Genomic DNA, 22773 nt, shown 5'->3' with positions numbered 1-22773 from the left:
GACAGTGTTCAGCTCGTGTGGTTGTTGGTTGTTTTTTATTCTTTAGTGTCACAGATATTACCCCAGTTGCTTTAATTCCCCAATTACACGCGGATACACGTCGGTGGTGTACGGACGAGCAGCGTTTGATAAACAAGGAATGCGTGAGCCAGCAGATGATCAAATAAATAAATAAATACACGGAGGCTACATTCACATCAAACGATCCGAGCGATGTGCGTCGAGGAATTGATCGCGACGATCGGACCGGATGAGTTGACAAAGTAGTCCCACGGCGCGCGAACTCCTGGCAGCTTGTCCAGCCGCCCTGCTCTGAACGGAAATCGCGAACCCCTCCCCCGACCTCCCCCCCCCCGCTCCTCCCGCGAGTCCACTGAGCCACCGCCACCGCGCCCCCCCCCCCCCCCCCCCGCCCACCAATGCCGCTCCGGCAAAGCGGAAGGCACCAAAAGAATCAGTTCTACGCATCTGCGCGTTGTTCTTTGTTGTTTGGTTTTTTGAGGCCACTAACCCCCTTGGCGTGACCCTCCGTGCGACCGCCTCAAATCTCCAATTTGGCCTCCTCGCTCCAGAAGCAGAAGAAAATAATTCCTCTCCGTGTGACCGCACGCTGACGTTCGTTGCAAATTGGCCTATACCAAACACTCGGGGGGGACGGGTGGGGGTTTCTATTGGCTGGGCGCTGGGCGAGGGAGGAGGTCATACGGAAGGGGTACGGCTGGGGGTCGAGGTGGTATGACCTCGTCGTCAGCCCAGCATCGGGCACAGGCTCGTCAAACGAGAGTGCCGGGTTTCGGGTCGCTGTCGCCCATCCACTGCAGGTCCCTGTCGTCGTCGCCGTCGCCGACGCCGCCACCGCCGTGACGGTGGTGGTCGTCGCCGTCGTCGAGGGTGGTCGCGTCGCTGTTCCTCCGCTGTCGGTGCTGCGCCGGCTCCGTGTAGAAGCTGCTGACGCGGCGGGGCAAAACGCAAGGAGCGCGAGCGCGTTGCTACAAAGCAACCTCGACGAGCAACTTGTGGCGAACGAGCAAAACTGACGCCTTGCTTCGCCGCAATAAATACGAAATTGTATCGCAGTCTGTCGGGCAGAGCTTGCCTTTCACACTCAAGTTAACATGCTGGGGATTTTTTGTTGTAACTGTACCAAGGCAACGATCCCCCCAGTATAGCCTCAATAGGATTTGGAGATCAGTGCGCCAACCGCTGCACCACCCTGGCCCAATTCACTGGCCGACAACTTCCGTGCAGTTTGAGTCGTCGTGATGGGTGGTCTGGAAGCCCTCCCCAGTAACTTTGGGGTGGGGCGGGGGATGGGGAGGGAGTTAAAACTAAAACAATTGTAGTTTATTTTTACCAGGTAAGGCCCATTGAGCTATGTAGCTCTTTTTGCAGAAGTGACCTGGCCACAAAGGACAGCTCAACAAAGCGGCTTATCTTCATGTGGAAATTTATAGCAGCGGAATACCCGCTGATTTTAAACGTGGAGGGAAATACCAGAAGGGAGAGAGACACGCAGACTCCAAATATATAGCAGGCATCAGGGTCAGGATCGAACCCACGACCTCCTGCATACCAGGTGAGGGAGTTAGCAGCTCGCCACCGTGGCATCAGGTTGGGTGGGGCAGATGCCATCGCTTGCTTTGGAGACGCATCCTACTCAAGTGGGGCTATTCAATGTCTAGGTCCATTAAAAAAAAACAGTTGACAGGTCGCTGGTGGGGGTCGGGGGCGGGGTGGGGGATGGGGGCGGGGTGGGGGGTGGGGGATGGGGGCGGGGTGGGGGGTGGGGGATGGGGGCGGGGCTCGGGGCTCACCGTCGCGGTGTATTGGGGATGGAGTGCCGGTGCGTGTACATCGCGGGGTGGTGGCCCGGCGGGGAGTGGTGGGAGGGCCCCATGGAGGAGCCGGGCGCGGGGCCTCGCTTGGGGATGAGCGGCAAGGTTGCTGCGGCAGACCACACGGAGAAACGCTCTTTCAGAATTCGCCGTTGTTGGCTGAACCCACTAGTCCGGTGTCATTCGTGAACACTGCATTTTTTTTCGAAAAATAGCCGGAAAATCATTCGCAGTTCCTGCAGATAATACCATTTTTATTACTGTTGTAATCTTCTGCGCGATGCTAGCGCGCGCGCGGGCGCGACGGCGCAGAACGTACCGGCGGAGACGGGGCACGGCGCGCGTCCGGCCCAGCCGCCCGATGTTCGGCCGTGCCGCGGCGCGGTGTCGTAGGTGGCGCCGTAGTGGCCGGGAGAGCCGTACGGCGGGGCCGACGTGATGCGGGGCTGCCGCGGCTGCGGGGAGGGGCAGCCGGGGGGGGCGGCGGCACCGGGGGGGGCGGGCGACGACGACGAGGAGCAGGAGGAGGAGCAGCAGGCGACGCGTTCCACGTACAGCTGATCGTTGCTCGACGTCGCGAACACGCGCTCCGCGCCGTCGCTAAACGCGGGGAAGTCGACGCCGCGCTTCTTGACGTACCTAGAGGAGGAGGGGGGTGCAGAGTCAAACGAAGCAGCGGGGTGGGCGAGTCTACAGCGGGTTTGGAGCCACTACGTTGGTTGGCACCGCTGGGATCGGCGGGTTCGATTAAAGCCAGTCGGACGCCCGCAATTAAGCCGAGTTCTCCGAGTGATTTGGCGATTTTCAGCCCGGCCAATCAAAAACACAGCATCGAAATCCCAGCCTTCCGAGATGTAAACATATCGGTTTGATCGCCACGCGACGAGCATCGCACTTGCCCGGCAGAGTGGGTGGGGGGAAAGTGCTGCCCTCTACTCCGTGCGTGCGCCGCCTCGCTCCAAGGGATTTTCAGAGCTAGCTCCGCGACATTCGTTCCCGCGGGCCATTCGTACTCCCAACACTCAAGGGGGGCTTTGCTCCGCCCGCGGTGAGAGATGCCGATGGATGCCTTCGACTTCACGGCACCGATCGCACGTTGCATGCGCACTGTCATCGCACAATCGTGATGAAATCGGGAGCGGCGGCGGTGGGGGTGGGGGAATATAAGCGATGATTAAAACGCAAGAGAATGACCACCGCTCCCGGTGGTGGCAGAGGAGCAAGAGGGACGGGCACGCCACGTACCACCTGTGCAGCTCCGAGGAGACGTACTGGCGGTGCGGTTCGCGGCGGTCCATTGGCAGCGAGTACTGCTGATGCTGCAGCATGTGTCGTCGCTGCTGATGCTGCTGCAGTGGCTGCTGCTGCTGCTGCTGATGATGATGAGGATGCTGGGTGTGTAGCAAGTACGGAGAGCCGGGCGCCGGCGAAAGAGACCGCTGAGTCATGGCGAGCGTGGTGACGGGCGAGAAGAACGGCACGAAGTGCCGCCCCCCTCCCCCCATCGTCGCCAGGTCAGCCGCCGAGTCGTAGTTGCCACGGTAACAGCCCAGCGACTCCATGCCTGGGCAGGTGAGCGACAGCCGTGACGTCACGACGACGTAAATAAAGACACTCTTTCTCATATTTGTCTCTCCGCGTTAACAATATAAAGGTATCATTTACACAACCTGTCGAACGCACGGCCTTCTGGGAGTGCAGCTATTAATCAGAAAGCGGTTCAATGCCAGGCGTTTCTGGACTGGTATCGACATTTAGTGTTTCATCAGGCTTGCTTGAACCAATGATGATGAACTGCCAGGACTTTTTAAGCAAGCAAGGATAATTATCTTTGTAAGGATCCTCTTTGGAGCGTAAACCATCACGCGAACTCTGGTCATCCTTGTAGCAGCAGCAGCAGCTTTTGGCTGGCCATCGAACAAAGACGGTCACCGCATCGCGCACATTCAGTTGCGCGTCTGCAGCCGTCTGGAACGCTCTTCCTTTCGATATCAGGAAGCCATTGGAGCCGTGCACTTCTAAATCATGTAGATTAAAAACGAATTTCTTTAGAACTGCTTTCTGTGTTTAGTTTGCTGTGCTTCACCCCCGCACCTCCGGTCAGCACGGTTGGCTACGTACGGTGCGAAAGAAGTTCAACACACATACAGTGGCTCACCAGTAGGGTTAGCGGCACGCCATCGTGAGGTTGCCGGTTCAAATTCAGATTTTGAACTGGACCCTGGCCAATGCTCTTCTGAGGTTGCTCAAATGAGTACCACTTTATGGGGAAGTTAATAGTAGTTGTCCTATTGGGAGACTTTCTCCCCCTGCCATAGGAATGTGGAATTTCCACCACTGGCTCAGGGCTGTATATGGGAGATTAGCACCAATACCTCAATGAAGCAGGGAAATCATATTGGCTTGACTTTTGAGTCCACTGTGTCTCCGATAAGCAGGGTTGGCTACGTCCGGTGCGTTGAGTACAGTAGACTCTCTATTTTCCGTGCAAATGATGAGGACGACGGCCACGGATCATTTAAAATCGCGGATAATCCAAAAAGGTGAATTTTCCGCGGAACTCTATGCCAAAAACCACTGATATAGGTATAAACTATGTTTAAGTTAAGAAAATTTAGTTTGTTAATGAAAAAGACTGCCCACTCAGTGGACAGCAAAGCCATGCCAATCAACATCAATCAAACTCCGCCCACTGTTGTAAAGATATGCAACGACCGTACCGTAGAGGCGATCATTTCGGATTAACCGGAGCACACGTGTGTTCACTTTAAGCACGTGACCTGTAATAAACGTCTCCAGGAATAACAATGCATCACTGCTCTTTAGATGATTAATTTGGGCTTCAGCGGAAAAAATCCACGAGTTATTAATTTACATCAAAATTCTCAGGTGAGCTGTCAGTCCGCAAATCGGATCAACCGCACGCCGACAATCAAGAGTCTCCTGTTAATTCTACATTTGAAGCTTTCGTGACTGCAAGGATTCATACTCTTAGTTTTTTTTTTTACAAATATTCACAGCGGCTCCGTCACCTCGCTGCGGGTCGGGGTCGCGTGGGGGCGTGCCGTCCAGCTGGTGGTGCAGGTTGCGGAAGGCGTGGACGTTGTAGCGGCCCTCGCTCAGCGCGTCGTAGCCCCGGCAGCGCGACGGCGTCAGAGCTCGCATGGGAGAGCCGCCCGCGGACCTGGCGAGGAATAGCGACGGCGGCAACGGCAGGTGACAATTTTTGTGAGCGGACGCGTTGGACGGTTGCCCTGCCCTGCTTGTCTTGAATCGATGCTGCTGGATTTACGCGCTCCCAGAAGGCCGTGCGGCCGATGAGTCGTGTGTTTTTCTTGTCACGTGGAGAGCCTGATACACGAAGGAAACGTGGTATCCGCTCGCTTCAATGCTCGAAAGATGAAGATCCACTACTTTTCATAAGCGATTAGCAATAACAAAGGTGATGAATTCTGCGTTTTCAAAGAACAACTTTTCAGATCATTTTCTCTGACCCAAGTAACCATTAAACTATTAAAAAAGAAATGTAAGGCCCACTGAGCTAGATATATTTTTTTCAGAAGTGACCTGGCTATCACAAATCCCATGGACATTTATAGCAGCAGCCAAACACTTGAAATGCGCGATGTTGAATCTAAACGTGGAGGCAAATAACCGGAGGACCCGGGGAATAATCCACGCGACCACGGGAGAGAGAGAGAGACACGCAAACTCCAAATATACAGCGGGCGTCAAGGTCTGGACCGCACTCACTAGTTAATATCTCGCTACGTCAGCCCAGTACAAAGCACCGGTCACAGTAATGGAAGGGGGGGGGATTTGGGCTCTCTGCCCCACCCAAGTGGGGACGGCGAGCGAGAATGTGAAAGCTTAATATGGGGGTGGGAGAGAGCAGGGGAAAGATAACAAAACATAATAACACAAATCTCACACTCGACAACAACACTGGGGACTTCAAAAAGAAAATATAATCGGTGAGATTTAGGGCAATGTCCCTTCATCATAGCTCGTAGACCAGCACGCAAGATCGTTTTTTTAGTAACGTTTTTGTAATTTCCCACCCCTCCCCCATGGGGCGTAGGGGCCCAGTGCTGAGCCACGAAGAGGATGGAAATCGTACGGAGGTGGTGGGGGGGGGGGGGCCCTCGTTTAAATCTCGATTGAAAAACAATTCCTCCAGAACTGCTTGTTGTTGTTGTTGTACAACAACAACAACAAGCAGTTTGTTGTCCTTGCCCACGCACCTCCGATCAGCGTGGTTGGCTACGTATGGTGCGGAAAAAATTCAGCATGCGTGCACATACAACACGTTCCCGTGCCAACTGCGCTAAGCCGCTAGTTCTATTTTTGTTCTTTGCACAAGAAGGCGGCCAGAGACAAATGACATTACGATGTAATGGACATAGTTGTCGTCGTCGTGAAAAGAGATAAGGTCATACCCCGGCTCGGGCAGGTGCGAGGGCTGGTGACGTCGGTGAACTCCGTTGTTGTTGTTGTTCGCCGACGCCAGGTTGGGCATGCTGCCCGCGGCACTGCCGGCTCCTCCCAGGCTCCCACCGCCACCGCCGCCGTCGCCCACGCACGCGGCTCCGGAGCCCCCCGCCGTCTCGTCCGGCCTCTGCCGCCAGCGTCGCCGCCGCTCCCCGTCGCCCTCGCGGCGGCGTGACGTCCCGCCGGGCAGCTCGGCGCTCGACTGGCTGGTGTAGGACGACGAGCCGTCGTCGATGTGCTCCGAGCTGCTGCTGCTCTGCAAGCCGCCGACGCCGGCGAGCTGAGCGGAGGACGCGAGGCGCGCGGCTGACGGAGCCGCCACCCTGCGCGACACGCCGGGAGTGCAGGCCGCCGCGGCGGCCGTGGCGGAGACGGTGGCGGCCGAGCGAGATGACACCGACTCGAGGCTGCTGCTCCGCTGAAGCGGCTGCCGCGGGGAGGGGAGCGCCGCGCGCGCCGGAGTCGACTCCAACGACCTGGCGGCGGGGAACGAAGACGGAGGTGTTAGGGGCGCAGACCCCCCGCAACAAACTACGGGTAAATTTCGATTTAAAGCTTTCGTGACTGCAGGGATTCATCTTCTTGGTTCTTTCGGTAAAGTCACGCAGTAGGGAAGTAATAAAATAATAAAAATCGAACATAATAAAACAATTCTCACGACGTTGCGTTGTGGCCGAAACGTCGTGAGAATTGTTTTATTATGTTTTATTTTTATTATTTTATTACTTCCCTACTGCGTGACTTTACCGAAAGAATCAAGAAGATAAACTACGGGTAGTCCTCTACTCACGATGGAGATGCGTTACGACGGCCCCATCGTAAGTCGAAAATATCGTAAGTCGAAGATGGCCTAGCCTACCCAGGAGTCTTAAAGAATGGTGATGATTTAGCAAAAGAAAGCAATTTACAGTACCGTACTGTATAAACTATATACTGTGTGTATTAATTACAATACTGTATTGCGCAGTAAAATGTAAAGTAAGAAAACCAAAGTAAATTGTTAGACTACCTATATGAACTGCAATTTAGTAGAAAGTTTTTTCAGGAAACAATCCTATCTGCTATAAAAACTTTTAACATACTGTATCGTACGTACAGTATCGTACCTCGTACGCTGCTGCGTTTGCCTGCCGCGCGAAATTAAAAATATTTTACAATTTTGTCGTATCGCTATCGTAAGATCGAAATATCGTAAGTCGGACCATCGTAACTCGGGGACTATCTGTATACACTTTTTTATTTTACCAGGTAAGGCTCCACCGAGCTATATAGCTCTTTTTTCAGAAGCTATCGCAAGTGATTAGCTAAACGAAGTGGCTTATCGTCACATGGAAATTTATAGCATCCGAAAACTCGAAACGCGTGATGTTGATTCTAAATGTGCAGGAGAAAAAACGGACTCAGAGAAAAATCCACGCGACCACGGGGAGAGTCACACGCAAAAACTCTAAATATATAGGCGTAGGAATCGAACCCACGACCTCCTGCATACGAGGCGAGGTAGTTAACATCTCGCCAGCGGTACCATTGCCAACAGCTTGCTCAGTGCCACTGTCGTTGGAAATGCATCCACCAGGGGGAGTGAGCCAGTCGCTGATGAGACGAGTGTTGGTATAATCTGCTGCGTCAATTTAATTATGATTTGTCGTAAAATTCTTGTTTTACGTTGGCGTACAAACATTTGCATTGGGGGTGAGGGGGTTGAATCGACGCTGATGTAAAATCTAATTTTCAATCACTGACTTTATTGTATTTTCTAAAGAGTGCGAGGATAAAGCCGATAGAAAACAGGCAAAGCCCCCGACCAGAGACGACATTGAGAGACGAAATGAGGAACACATTTCATTTGATTAAAGAAAATATCGTCGGATTCTTTCAGGATAAGTAAAGATTCTGATTTTTGGTTCTTTCGGTAAAGTCATGTAGAAGGGAAACAAAAAAAAATATATAAAACAATAAAATTCTCACGACGTTTCGACTGCAACACAAGCAATCATCATCAGGTGTATTTTCCTTTTTTTTACCTACGCGACTTTACCGAAATAACCAAGAATATGAATCCCTGCAGTCACGAAAGCTTTAAATAAAAATTCTGATTCTGAATCAGGTAAATGACAGCAGCATCCTAACTACAGCGTTGAGAAGAGTGAGCGGGCTCGGTCAGAACACGTCACTCTAAGGGTTGTTGGCCGTGGTCAAGACTAACAACAGTGGCTGCCAAGGGATGGAACGCATTCTAGAGGACACCCGCCGGGGAGACGGAGCGATGAAACCAGCCATAAGACAGATGCTGGATGAGAAATGGAGGCGGCTTGGGGAAGGAGGCCTTCATCCAGCAGTGGATAATTCATGACTGACGAGGCCGCTGATGATGATGATGACGGCGGTGACGACGATGGTGGTGACGACGATCGACCATGGGGGTTGCCGTACCGGATCTGCGGGCTGTATTGCGGTGAGCAGGTGGAGGTGGAGGAGGGGGACTGAGCGCCGGTGGTCCCCGTCTGCAGGTAGCGCTGGGATCTGCGGCGCACACAGGCGGAGAGCGTCGCGCGCTGTCAAGCCGGGGATCATCGCGAGGGCGCGAGCGGCCGCCCGGCGGCTCGGGGAGCAAACGCCACCGTGCCGGACCGCTCACCCGGCATCACCGCCGTCGCCAACAAGCAGCAGCAGCGCAAAAAAAACCATCCGGGGTTCAGCCGCCCGTGATAAAGCCAGCAGCGGTGGTAACACTCATCGTCGTCTTCTTCCTCTCTCGTATGGCGGCTGATGTCGATGCAGAGCAAACAACTACAATTTCACATTCGGGTGTTTCAAGCCAGTCAACCGCGTCAGGAGCATCGGAGTGGTATCGCCGTGACGTCCCCTTCGTATTTGTGGATCGCGTAACGCTCGTGCCTCGCGGCAAGAAGTTGCCGGGTTCAATTTCCAAACTCGGATGCCTTTCTGCGTGCCGTTTGTACGTTCTCTCTCCCCCTGTTCTGCATGGGATTAGTCCGGGTTCTGCATGGAATTACGCCGGGTTCTGGAAATGAGATTACTCCGGGTTCTGAATGGGATTACTCCAGGTTTTCCAGTTTCCTCCCATACCCCCCTCCCCCGCCACACATTGTAACTGGTTGAGGTCGAAACATTCCAACGCTGAAATAAATTACCTGCAAGTTATTAGATTTGGGAATTTCGCAGTGCAACATCGCTCCCCCACCTACCGCGTGAACTTGGCAGGACCCTCCTGAATGAAGAGTCTTGAGACTCGGCGAGGCTCTCCCGGGTAAACGAGGGGAATGTTACGGGTGCAGTGGTTCTCTGAATCTAGATTTGAAGTTTTCGTGACTGCAAGGGTCCATACTCTTTGGTTTTTTCAGTAAAGTCACGTAGGTAAAAAAATAAATGAAAATAAATTAAATCACGACGTTTCGAAGGCAACACAAGCTTCCGTCTTCAGGAGGAACCGTCATAGCAAAATTACTGTATCAAGTGAAAAAAATTACTGTATCTCACTTGTGTTGCCTCTGAAACGTCGTGATTTAATTTATTATACTTTTTTTTACCTACGTGACTTTACCGAAAAAAAAAGTAAGGTTTCCTGATCTCAACCTGTACACCCCCAACGACTGGGAAAACCACTGTCACGGAAGACAAATGAACACTCCCCTCGATACAGACCTAAGCAGTATCTACCGTCTTCTTGGTTCTTTCGGTAAAGTCACGTAGAAGGGAAATAACAAAATAAAAAAATAAAATATAATTAAATAATTCTCACGAGTGAGAATTATTTTATTATTTTTATTTTTATTATTTTAAAGTCACGTAGAAGGGAAATAATAAAATAATAAAAATAAATAAACCAATAAAATAATTCTCACTAGTGAGAATTATTTTATTATATTTACCGAAAGAACCAAGAAGATGAATCCCTGCAGTCACGAAAGCTTTAAATCGAAAGGTATCTACCATGTTTGACCAAGGGTGGTAGAACTGGTCGGGAAAGAGAAGTATGCCACTGATACAATTGTCAGCCACCTGTTGTCAGAGGTGTAATCAGGGCTGATTAAGCCAGGTGGGGGGGGGGGGGGTGTTGAAACAGGTGACCCGCCCCTAATAATGAGGCCGATAAGCCAATGGCAAAAAGGCGGCTGGAGGGCTGTTTGCTCGCGTATATAAAGGGCTGAGCCAGACCAGAAATGGTGGGGGACCACGGAGGTGCCGGTGCAGTGGCAAGCTGGGTGCCGTGACGCTGGAAGGTTACGATTTACGCTCTTGATAAGGGTTATGGCAAAAGGGGTTATTTGCCAGGTGGCAGGAGAGTCAATAATTGGGCTACGCTTGCAGGGGGCCTGGTGGGAGAGCGCATGGGTGCGCAAAGGTGAGGGAAGCCACGGGCAAGAGAGGTTCCTGCCCTGCCCCCCACTGCAGACTATACTCGTCTCCTTGCGAGTGTAACCCTTGCGCTGCAAGAACGGCGCAAATGCCACAACGCATTCGATTAACAAAATGCTCAACGTTTGTCAACAGCACCGTGTGTGTCGTTTCGAGAAATGGCCCTTTGTTTGACGAACGGCCACTGCCTGGAATGTCACCTTTTGCATATTCTTCCTCTATAAGGCCACACTATTCTTGACAAATTCGAGTTTTGTTTTTAAATATGGCAGAGAGGGTAAACTAAGAATCAAGCAGTGCTGGCTTTGGAGTTTTTTGACACGCAGAAACAATACCCTGATCGATCAATTCTACCCAGCTTGTACGAGTACACTGCACTGCACTAGTACCCGTTTTCAACCCGAGATTCTTTCCAGTAGCAAAAGTAAATTTCAAACCATGTGAATGGATAAAGCCATTTGCGTTCCATTCAAAACTAAACTATTTCTAGTTTACCAGGTAAAACCCACTAATCTATATAACTTTTTTTCTTTCAGAAGCGACCTGGCCACAAACGATAGCTCAACGAAGTGGCTTATCTGTGTGGAAATCTATAGCAGTGGCCAAATAGTCTAAACGCACGTTGATTCTAAACGTGGAGGGGATAAACCGAAGGACCCGTCAAAATCCAAGCGACCAAAGGTGAGAGAAACGCAGACTCCAAATATACAGCAGGTGTCAGGGTTGGGATCGAACCTACGACCTCCTGTATACCATGCAAGGTAGTTAACATCTCCTGGCCACCGTGGCGCCCATTCAACAACTCGACCAAATTACTTATTGATTCTGGTATTGCTGAAACTGCTCCATGATCGATGACCCACATGCATGAGTGGCCAGGCTAAAACCGTGACCTGCTGGGCAGTACTCTTTGTAAGAGTGATGGATGATGCAGATGATGATGTTAACTATGAGGATGATAAATCTGATGGTGATGCTAATAATGATGAAGTTGATATCAATGGCAATACCGATGGTGTTCATGATGATGCCCATATCAATGGTGAGGAAGGCAACGCTATTTAAGTCACGGATGGCAAAGTCCGTGGCGTTGTTTATGGTGGTTTGGAATACACTGATGATGCTTGTAAATTTTGAATGCGACACCAATGACGATAAAATCGTTGACCAATGATAATGAAGTCGATGGTAATGACCGTCAGGGTTAATGCTGATCACGATCGTGTCAATGGTGATGCCGAGAATGTTGATGAAATTGTGATAAAAAGGGAAGTCGGGAGATGGGCTACTAGAAGACTGAGTCAGCACAGTTGAGAACCTGGGTTCGATTCCAGGCAGCTGTCCGCGATTAAAACCAGGTCCATAATCTTCCTGGTTCTTTCGGTAAAGTCACGTAGAATGGAAATAATAAAATAATAAAAATAAAACATAAAAAAATAATTCTCACGACGTTTCGGCCACAACGCAAGCAGCCGTCCTCAGGTGAAGAACAGGGCTGTCGGGGAGACAGAGTCTGAATGACACACCCCAGGCTTGGAGCGTCTTTTTTAAGCTGGGTTGGAGGGGGGGAGAGCGCCTTGACAAAATAATTTGCATATCAAGAGGATTTGTTGCATATTTATGGGAAATGCAGATATGCGATTAGTACTACTTGTGAAATGCGTAGGAGGTTTGGCGAGGGGTTTAAAGTCATTATGCCCATGCATTATGCAGGATTAGCAGCATTGATGGTCTCAGCCTGGTCTGAGTTGTGCGCCTTTTGGCGTCATCTGGTCCAACACCATGTGAGACTAGGCTCTAAGAAAAGCTGTCTCGGGTGTGGACCAATCAAATTCAAGGACAGTGCATACATTATCAGAGTTGTATTTTTTGTTTGCATTCCGACCGCAGGTATTGTGGTCAATGCAAACATGACTCGTTGTAAAAAAAAAGGTGTCAGTTTTGTTGCCAGATAAAAGGGTAAAAAAACAATTATCATAGTTTTTTCTATCTTTGAAAAGGGAATCTCCTCCGAGGCTGCAGCTGTGTGACCGTCTGCTTCTTCCGTGGGCCATTCTCTACTACGGGTGACCTGCACTGCGGCGGCGGTGGTGTTGCCGGGACAGGAATGTTGGGGGTACCCGCGCAGGCTGGGTGGATGTCGCGAGGTCCTCTCCGACCGCCGGGGCAGCACGGGCGTGAACGTGGCCGGGTGCTTCTGCGGCGTCGAGTGCGTGGAGGAGAACAGCGTTCCCACCGGCTCGTCTGAGAAGGCAACGGTGGGGGGGGGGGGGGCACCCAACGCGCACGGTCAGCGCAACGTGCGCACGCGACGGCCTCGCTCGCGGGTAAAGTTGTCCCGCCTGTGCCACGCTCGTGCCACATGCGTCTGGGTCGACTCTTTCGCGCCGGCCAGATGTATTTTCGAAAGTGGTGGGAGAGTAGCCACCTCCGACTTTAGCACGGTTAGTTACGTGCGGTGCGACAGAAGTTCTACATGTGTGCATGCTTGGTCCACCACCGCGCGTGACCTGCCAGGTGCATTGTTTTTTGTTACTGCTGGGTGGACAAAGTTTGTGGTGGGGGAGGGGAGGATTAGCAGGGGGATTTAACAAACATGCCCCATTGCTTAACTGCCACCTGGATTGCAAGTCCAGTGTGCTCAACATTGCACTGCCGTGACAGCGTGCAAATGCTTTTAGACACGGGTAAATAATCGCCAGACGCGTGAAGATTCTCCACCCGCCGCCAAAGAGGTCGGTGAGCAGTCGCTCGTGTAAAAGTTCATACGCAACGTCAAAGCGCAAAACAAAAAAAACATCTATGCGTCGGATTCAAACGCTCATCAAAGATGTTTTCTTTCGGGGGAAATGCTCCGTTCATAATGCTTACCGTCGTCCAAAATCACTCCGTCCGATTGCGAGCCGTCGTCCATCAGGATGCTGTCGTCTGCCAAGGGAAGGTATAAAAGCACTTGGTGAAGTATGTTAGCGATGTCAAAATATTCCTAATGCGCGCAGGTCATACTTTCGGCAGCCCCTCCGAGAAGAATTTGAACAGCACCCATCATAGTCGACTCAATTTATTTGGCATGTTTCCATGCTTTTTTGGTGAATATTCAGGCAAACCTTGCACCACTTAAACAGAAGCCTAGGCACAGTGAGCCTAGGGGCTTCCCCATGCCGTTTTCCGAGCTATATGATTTATAATCAGTTTATTTTTGGGTTGGATAGTCGAGGTAGGTGTGAAGTACAGTTTAAAATAAAACCCTCCACCACCCCACCACACAAAATTGTCACGCCATACGCAAATTTGCCAGTTGATTTGGCTTCTCAGCAAGCTTGGGGGAATGTTAAAAAGTAAACCGAATTTGTACAACGTTGGACAAACCCGATCTATCAAACCTGGAAGAGACTCGTAGTGAATATTTGGCAATCCTGTTCTGGGATCTCCATATTTAGAATGTGCACCCTTCCTTCCCCCCCCCCCCCCAATTGTTGAAAGCAACAGTTGATGGTGCATGGCAGTAGTGCCACTACATCCAGCGGTGAGACGCGGCTAAGCTCTGCACGCACGGACGCCCCAGTGCCAGTGAGACGGCTTCCCCCCTTGGCCAGCCACCCCCCCCCCCTGGCCAGCCACCCCCCCTCCCCCCTGGCCAGCCACCCCCCCCTCCCCCCTGGCCAGCCACCCCCCCCTCCCCACTGGCCACCCCCCCCTCCCCCCTGGCCAGCCACCCCCCCCTCCCCCCTGGCCAGCCACCCCCCCCTCCCCCCTGGCCAGCCCCCCCCCCCCCCTGGCCAGCCACCCCCCCCCTCCCCCCTGGCCAGCCACCCCCCCCTCCCCCCTGGCCAGCCCCCCCCCCCTGGCCAGCCACCCCCCCCTCCCCCCTGGCCAGCCCCCCCCCCCCCCCTGGCCAGCCACCCCCCCCTCCCCCCTGGCCAGCCACCCCCCCCTCCCCCCTGGCCAGCCCCCCCCCCCCCTGGCCAGCCACCCCCCCCTCCCCCCTGGCCAGCCACCCCCCCCTCCCCCCTGGCCAGCCACCCCCCCCTCCCCCCTGGCCAGCCCCCCCCCCCCCCCTGGCCAGCCACCCCCCCCTCCCCCCTTGGCCAGCCACCCCCCCCCCCTGGCCAGCCACCCCCCCCCCCCCTGGCCAGCCACCCCCCCCTCCCCACTGGCCAGCCACCCCCCCCTCCCCCCTTGGCCAGCCACCCCCCCCTCCCCCCTGGCCAGCCCCCCCCCCCTCCCCTTGGCCAGCCCCCCCCCCTCCCCTGGCCAGCCCCCCCCCCTCCCCATTGGCCAGCCACCCTCCCCTCCCCCCTGGCCAGCCACCCCCCTCTCCCCCCTGGCCAGCCACCCCCCCCCTCCCCCCTGGCCAGCCACCCCCCCCCTCCCCACTGGCCACCCCCCCCTCCCCCCTGGCCAGCCACCCCCCCCTCCCCCCTGGCCAGCCACCCCCCCCTCCCCCCTGGCCAGCCACCCCCCCTCCCCCCTGGCCAGCCCCCCCCCCTCCCCCCTGGCCAGCCACCCCCCCCTCCCCCCTGGCCAGCCACCCCCCCCTCCCCCCTGGCCAGCCCCCCCCCCCCCTGGCCAGCCACCCCCCCCTCCCCCCCTGGCCAGCCACCCCCCCCCTCCCCACTGGCCAGCCACCCCCCCCTCCCCCCTTGGCCAGCCCCCCCCCCCCCCTGGCCAGCCACCCCCCCCCCCCCTGGCCAGCCACCCCCCCCTCCTCACTGGCCAGCCACCCCCCCCTCCCCCCTTGGCCAGCCACCCCCCCTCCCCCCTGGCTAGCCCCCCCCCTCCCCCCTGGCCAGCCACCCCCCCCTCCCCCCTGGCCAGCCCCCCCCTCCCCCCTGGCCAGCCCCCCCCCCTCCCCCCTGGCCAGCCCCCCCCCCCTCCCCCCTGGCCAGCCCCCCCCCCTCCCCTGGCCAGCCCCCGCCCCTCCCCACTGGCCAGCCACCCTCCCCTCCCCCCTGGCCAGCCCCCCCCCCCTCCCCCCTGGCCAGCCCCCCCCCCTTCCCACCATACCTGTGATGATGACCGAGGTGCGCTCCGTCGGCTTCTTTCCAACGCGCAGCCGCAGCTCGTTGATGGCGTCTTCGATGGCTTGCAGGCGACGCGCATCCTGTGTGCGTGCGCGTCGATACCAATGGATGGAGGAGTGAGCAATCTCAACGACGCCAAATATTTTTGTTCACCTAATTATTTCGACTTGAGATACACCGTATCCTCTCACTCTGGAACAGCGGGGATGGGGGGGGGGGAACGACTCGGGATGCCTGCGATTTGAATCCGGCAGACTGTCCTGATTAATGTGGCGGGTCTATTAGCCGCAAAATACGTGACGCGTGTGTGCTTCACCACGGCTGTTAAAAAAATCCCCGTGACGTCCATGGAGGCTTGGGGACGATGCCGAGACGAAGTAATGGTGACAAGCAACTGCACCTCTACCGGCCTCTCGCTGTGAAGGAACGCCATCCCCATTATAAATAGGATCTCTTTTGAAGGCCAAAGTGTTATTGACGATTGAGAAGAGTTTTAGTTTTTATGTCCGTTGTCGAAAATTGAGCACTCAATCGACAGCCGCAATTAACGACAAGCGCAGACCTGGCATATCCCCGTTGATCGATATTTCACTTTGAACGGTGTCACAGCGCCCACGTAAATTTTTTTGTGGCCCACGTTTTGTACTTCGCCAAGTTCCTGCGGCTGCCAGAAAGTCGGCAGACATTTACGTGCGTGCGACGCCACGGCTAACCGAGCCCCAGCATGGCACCCACCACCATCGTCGTACGGCTGCCGGCGTGCGGGTACCTGCGTGTAGGCTGCCTTCCGCTTCTTGCGAACTTTCTTCGTGATGTTGGGGTCTCGTGCGAGCTTGTGCGCGGCCTCCACAATCTTCTGCTGGATGGCGAACTCTCGCTCCAGCCGCTCCACGTCCTCCTCCTGCTGGCAGACCACACGGCAGCGCCCGCGTTAGCGCCCCGCTCGAGGGCGACGGAGAAGAGGTATGGATGTTTAACGTGTTTCGCACCGTACGTAGCCAACCGTGCTAGTCGGAAGACAAGGCCGGGCCTAAGGCTGATACCACGAGTGGATCTTGCAGGGTTGGGGGCAGGGAGAGGGTCACGGGAGGTGTTGATTGCAACCGTTGTGGGATCTGGCAGAAGGAAGGGAGTTGATGGGGACTTGGTCACGTAGCATCATCGTTTGCATTGGCCATGATGATGGTTGTACAAAACGGTTTCCCCGCTATCATGGGAAACACTGCCTCAGAACAGAAGCAAACGACGATCACATGTTTACGCAGTAAAATGCACAGCAGGAAGTCCCAGCACGATTTGTATGATAAGATGGCGGTAGTGTTCGTGCATATAGCCTGCACACAGCCTGTCACAGCCACCATATCCAACGGGCTAACATCTCGATGATCATTCGCGTCGTTGTGGAGAATATATATATAACTAAATTAGCAGACCACACGACTCCACGTCCGTCTCTCCGCATTAAAAAAACAAGTGGTTCTTACACATCCCATCAACTGCACGGCATTCTGGGAGTGCGTAATTTCAGCAGCATAGATTGAAGATGAGCGAAGTATGTTTTGACATCCAAGGTCTCGCCAGCAGTCGGGCTTGCTTGAGTCAATGCTGGTGAACTGTTGATCGTACAGGCACGGACCCTGTCTACTAGGACCCATGTCCTAAGGAGCTCATTGTGTGCTCCTCTGTATTTTATTCGGCAGCAGAAGGATAACAAAGACACTGCAGATATCCCAGTTTTGTAATCGGTATTATTAGGTCTCGTCAATGACAGCTACTGCTGCCCAATTGCGACATTGGCAGATAATGTGGCCGGAGCCCTACGGTGAAAACAAGGAAATATATTCGAACACAATCAAGAGTCATCGTGTTGTCATCTTGGTGTTAGCTATGCTTGCAGCCCGCATTCATGTTTCTGGTTACATGGATTTCTTAAGGTGGAAAAAGTGCTTGGAATTGCGATAAAACATCATACATATATAATGTGTATACTCACACCCAAGGTACAATTTTGAGTGCCCCATAAGATGCAAAAATTTCTAACGGATGCCAAAATAAATAGGGTTGATTTGCCTCTTTTCTGTACGTGCAGCTGTACCAGAAACGCTGAGCGGCACTGCTATTTTATCATCATCATCATCACTGCCACCAAAGCCACATTTGCAGGGAGACATTATTGAGCACCGAGCCTCCAAAGGCTGCAGCCTGGGGCCAGAGTGAAATCTAAATGAATGTCACGGCGTGGTCGCGGGTGTAATAACAGATTTAATGGATTGCCCACAGCCCCGCCAGCCAGCAGCCGTTTCGTTGCTCCCTGACGTCCTGAGACGTCTTCATGAAAACGCGTCTCATTCGACGTCCTCGTTCCGGTAAATCAACACCTGACAAATCGCATGGCGTCAACCGCCCGTGTCACTGGGAACGAACGGAGGGCACGGTTTCACCGTGCGGAATGCCTTGTTAATAATTCCTTGAAAGACAACCGCTGGTGGTGACCTTCAATCGCGTCAGAAGGTCAACACGTGCCGATGCGCACATCTCCTTCGTGAATGGAAAATGAAAGGCGCGCAAGCCGCAGTGGTACGGTTGTGGCCACGCAACCCAAACTATGGACCCACATAGTAAACCACTGTAATCTGTGCTCTTTCAACGGAGGAATATGAAAACTACACGAACTCTCTACCCTGAAGCTCTCTCGTCGTGGCTAGTAGACCCCTCTGTTGCCACTTAGCTCCTGAATGTATTTCGATCATGCGCAGGAATAGAATCCACCAACCATTGTAAGCTCGCCTACCTTAAATACTGCGATTTGGTAATGTATGTGTGCAACACGGGGGTAAATCAGCGGTGCATAGTGGTTATCACACTGCCCTTTTAACCAAGCAACCCAAGTGTGAGTGCCATACCTGGTGTATAGCAGTGGCCTTGGGCATCTCCCCTCCCCCACCCCTTTCCACCAATCTGGTGAAGTATGGTCAACCAACTTCCCCTGACTGCGGAGGAAGCCTTAATCCAGAAGTGGGTTTGACCAAATGGATTACAATTAACGTCTGTATAATTGTCCAAATTGGCACTGTAGTTAGGGCCATGATTCGCAAGTCCTATTTCAATTCCCATTTTGCAACTTTTACTCCGCTTTCCACCTCTCCTATTTCAATATAATGAGCATCACTAATAATAGCATTACTCTACGTAATACACAACGGCATCGATACTTCTGACACTTTATGGCTGTACATTGTCGTAATAATGTGTTTTATATAAGATACTTATCAAGCTGCTTGTGAGATTCATTCCGTATCACTGGGAGATCGCCCCCCCCCCCCTACGCACAATTGGCATTACACCATCAAAAGCCAATTTGCCCAGGTACCAATGGACGATGTATTATTGCCCCTAAACGCCATTCCAGCACTGCACTGTTATTATTGTTTAAACAGCCGTGGCGTATTGAGTTCACATCAAAATTAAAGTGTTTCCCCTCTCAATTGAGCATTGGGGGCATCGCGCTCATCTCTTCCGCGTTTCCCGTGGTGGGGTCCACACTCTCTCTGAGGGACGACGGCTGGGGTCAATATTTAGCCTCTGAGCAGAATTGCCGATTGGCAACATTGGCATGGGCGAGCTTTGAATTCGGCGAGTGGAATCTGATTGAGGAAGACCACGACGAATGGATGTTTCTCGGCTATCCCAGGCCATCTGTTCAAAGGGTGGATTTTGATCCGATCTGACGTCTTGTAAAGGCTACGCACGGCGTGGTGCGATGCCATTTAAAGATGTGGCCCTATAATAAACGCGACGCTTAGTATCCAATGACGTTCGCAGGCCATCCTTTCCAGGCCATCACGAAAACCACTTTCATACTGGCCGAGCGGTGGCTCGTTTATGACGGGTGACTTAATTGAGCGTTGATGGTTAATGGTCCTGCTGGAGCATTGGACCGTCCATTTATAAACGACATGCGTTTAAGAGTATTTGGCTGCAAATAATGTCCACAAGATGAGCCACTTCGTTGAGCTATCATTCGTGATAGCCAGGTTGCCTCTAAAAAAAGAGCTATATAGCTCAGTGGGCTTTACCTAGTAACATAAAAAAATTGGTATAGTTTTAACAAATTAATTATCGCGACCATGGGGAGAGAAACAAGCAAACTCCAAATATACAGCAGGCGTCAGGGCTGGTATCGAACCACGACCTCCTGCATACCAGGCAAGGTAGTTAACATCTCCTAGCCACCATGATGTTGAGATAGGCAAACTCCAAATATACAGCAGCAGGCGTCAGGGCTGGGATCGAACCCACGGCCTCCTGTATGCCAGGTGAGGTAGTTAACATCTCCTAGCCACCATGATGTTGAGACAGGCAAACTCCAAATATACAGCAGCAGGCGTCAGGGCCGGGATCGAACCCACGGCCTCCTGTATGCCAGGCGAGGTAATTAACATCTCCTAGCCACCATGATCTTGAGACAGGCAAACTCCAAATATACAGCAGCAGGCGTCAGGGCTGGGATCGAACCCACGGCCTCCTGTATGCCAGGTGAGGTAGTTAACATCTCCTAGCCACCATGATGTTGAGACAGGCAAACTCCAAATATACAGCAGCAGGCGTCATGGCCGGGATCGAACCCACGGCCTCCTGTATGCCAGGCGAGGTAATTAACATCTCCTAGCCACCATGATGTTGAGACAGGCAAACTCCAAATATACAGCAGCAGGTGTCAGGGTCGGGATTGAACCCACGGCTTCCTGTACGCCAGGCGAGGTAATTAACATCTCCTAGCCACCATGATGTTGAGACAGGCAAACTCCAAATATACAGCAGCAGGTGTCAGGGTCGGGATTGAACCCACGGCCTCCTGTACGCCAGGCGAGGTAGTTAACATCTCCTAGCCACCATGATGTGAGACAGGCAAACTCCAAATATACAGCAGCAGGCGTTAGGGCCGGGATCGAACCCACGGCCTCCTGTATGCCAGGCGAGGTAATTAACATCTCCTAGCCACCATGATGTTGAGACAAGCAAACTCCAAATATACAGCAGCAGGTGTCAGGGTCGGGATCTAACCCACGACCTCCTGTACGCCAGGCGAGGTAGTTAACATCTCCTAGCCACCATGATGTTGAGACAGGCAAACTCCAAATATACAGCAGCAGGCGTCAGGGCCGGGATCGAACCCACGGCCTCCTGTATGCCAGGCGAGGTAATTAACATCTCCTAGCCACCATGATGTTGAGACAGGCAAACTCCAAATATACAGCAGCAGGCGTCAGGGCTGGGATCGAACCCACGGCCTCCTGTATGCCAGGTGAGGTAGTTAACATCTCCTAGCCACCATGATGTTGAGACAGGCAAACTCCAAATATACAGCAGCAGGCGTCAGGGCCGGGATCGAACCCACGGCCTCCTGTATGCCAGGCGAGGTAATTAACATCTCCTAGCCACCATGATGTTGAGACAGGCAAACTCCAAATATACAGCAGCAGGTGTCAGGGTCGGGATTGAACCCACGGCCTCCTGTACGCCAGGCGAGGTAGTTAACATCTCCTAGCCACCATGATGTGAGACAGGCAAACTCCAAATATACAGCAGCAGGCGTTAGGGCCGGGATCGAACCCACGGCCTCCTGTATGCCAGGCGAGGTAATTAACATCTCCTAGCCACCATGATGTTGAGACAGGCAAACTCCAAATATACAGCAGCAGGTGTCAGGGTCGGGATCTAACCCACGACCTCCTGTACGCCAGGCGAGGTAGTTAACATCTCCTAGCCACCATGATGTTGAGACAGGCAAACTCCAAATATACAGCAGCAGGCGTCAGGGCCGGGATCGAACCCACGGCCTCCTGTATGCCAGGCGAGGTAATTAACATCTCCTAGCCACCATGATCTTGAGACAGGCAAACTCCAAATATACAGCAGCAGGTGTCAGGGTCGGGATTGAACCCACGGCCTCCTGTATGCCAGGCGAGGTAGTTAACATCTCCTAGCCACCATGATGTTGAGACAGGCAAACTCCAAATATACAGCAGCAGGTGTCAGGGTCGGGATTGAACCCACGGCTTCCTGTACGCCAGGCGAGGTAATTAACATCTCCTAGCCACCATGATGTTGAGACAGGCAAACTCCAAATATACAGCAGCAGGTGTCAGGGTCGGGATTGAACCCACGGCCTCCTGTACGCCAGGCGAGGTAGTTAACATCTCCTAGCCACCATGATGTGAGACAGGCAAACTCCAAATATACAGCAGCAGGCGTTAGGGCCGGGATCGAACCCACGGCCTCCTGTATGCCAGGCGAGGTAATTAACATCTCCTAGCCACCATGATGTTGAGACAGGCAAACTCCAAATATACAGCAGCAGGTGTCAGGGTCGGGATCTAACCCACGACCTCCTGTACGCCAGGCGAGGTAGTTAACATCTCCTAGCCACCATGATGTTGAGACAGGCAAACTCCAAATATACAGCAGCAGGCGTTAGGGCCGGGATCGAACCCACGGCCTCCTGTATGCCAGGCGAGGTAATTAACATCTCCTAGCCACCATGATGTTGAGACAGGCAAACTCCAAATATACAGCAGCAGGTGTCAGGGTCGGGATTGAACCCACGGCCTCCTGTACGCCAGGCGAGGTAGTTAACATCTCCTAGCCACCATGATGTGAGACAGGCAAACTCCAAATATACAGCAGCAGGCGTTAGGGCCGGGATCGAACCCACGGCCTCCTGTATGCCAGGCGAGGTAATTAACATCTCCTAGCCACCATGATGTTGAGACAGGCAAACTCCAAATATACAGCAGCAGGTGTCAGGGTCGGGATCTAACCCACGACCTCCTGTACGCCAGGCGAGGTAGTTAACATCTCCTAGCCACCATGATGTTGAGACAGGCAAACTCCAAATATACAGCAGCAGGCGTCAGGGCCGGGATCGAACCCACGGCCTCCTGTATGCCAGGCGAGGTAATTAACATCTCCTAGCCACCATGATCTTGAGACAGGCAAACTCCAAATATACAGCAGCAGGTGTCAGGGTCGGGATTGAACCC

General features: G+C 53.3%; 1 protein-coding gene across 6 annotated transcripts in view; it reads right to left on the bottom strand.

The window, feature by feature from the left end:
• Window positions 1-390: 390 nt before the first annotated feature.
• Window positions 391-22773, bottom strand: part of LOC133355385 (FERM domain-containing protein 4A-like) — a 308322-nt gene continuing 285939 nt past the window's right edge. For 4 of the 6 annotated variants that reach the window (XM_061572639.1, XM_061572642.1, XM_061572641.1 and 1 more), the window contains 11 exons: window positions 16500-16634; window positions 15714-15810; window positions 13578-13634; window positions 12827-12950; window positions 8760-8849; window positions 6275-6802; window positions 4868-5019; window positions 3081-3399; window positions 2155-2474; window positions 1815-1944; window positions 392-945 (listed from right to left, as the gene is read on the bottom strand). In XM_061572639.1, coding sequence (XP_061428623.1) covers window positions 774-945; window positions 1815-1944; window positions 2155-2474; window positions 3081-3399; window positions 4868-5019; window positions 6275-6802; window positions 8760-8849; window positions 12827-12950; window positions 13578-13634; window positions 15714-15810; window positions 16500-16634 — 2124 coding nt within the window. In that variant the 3' untranslated portion in view covers window positions 392-773. Of the gene's footprint in view, window positions 946-1814; window positions 1945-2154; window positions 2475-3080; window positions 3400-4867; window positions 5020-6274; window positions 6803-8759; window positions 8850-12826; window positions 12951-13577; window positions 13635-15713; window positions 15811-16499; window positions 16635-22773 lie in introns of all 6 variants that reach the window. The other 2 variants (XM_061572640.1, XM_061572644.1) reach the window with 2 other exon arrangements.

The sequence above is a fragment of the Lethenteron reissneri genome, chromosome 51, assembly GCF_015708825.2.
Source record: "Lethenteron reissneri isolate LAM-NWPU_2019-01 chromosome 51, ASM1570882v1, whole genome shotgun sequence".
NCBI classification, from domain to species: Eukaryota; Metazoa; Chordata; class Hyperoartia; order Petromyzontiformes; family Petromyzontidae; genus Lethenteron; species Lethenteron reissneri.
This window is presented reverse-complemented; position numbering and strand designations above follow the sequence as displayed.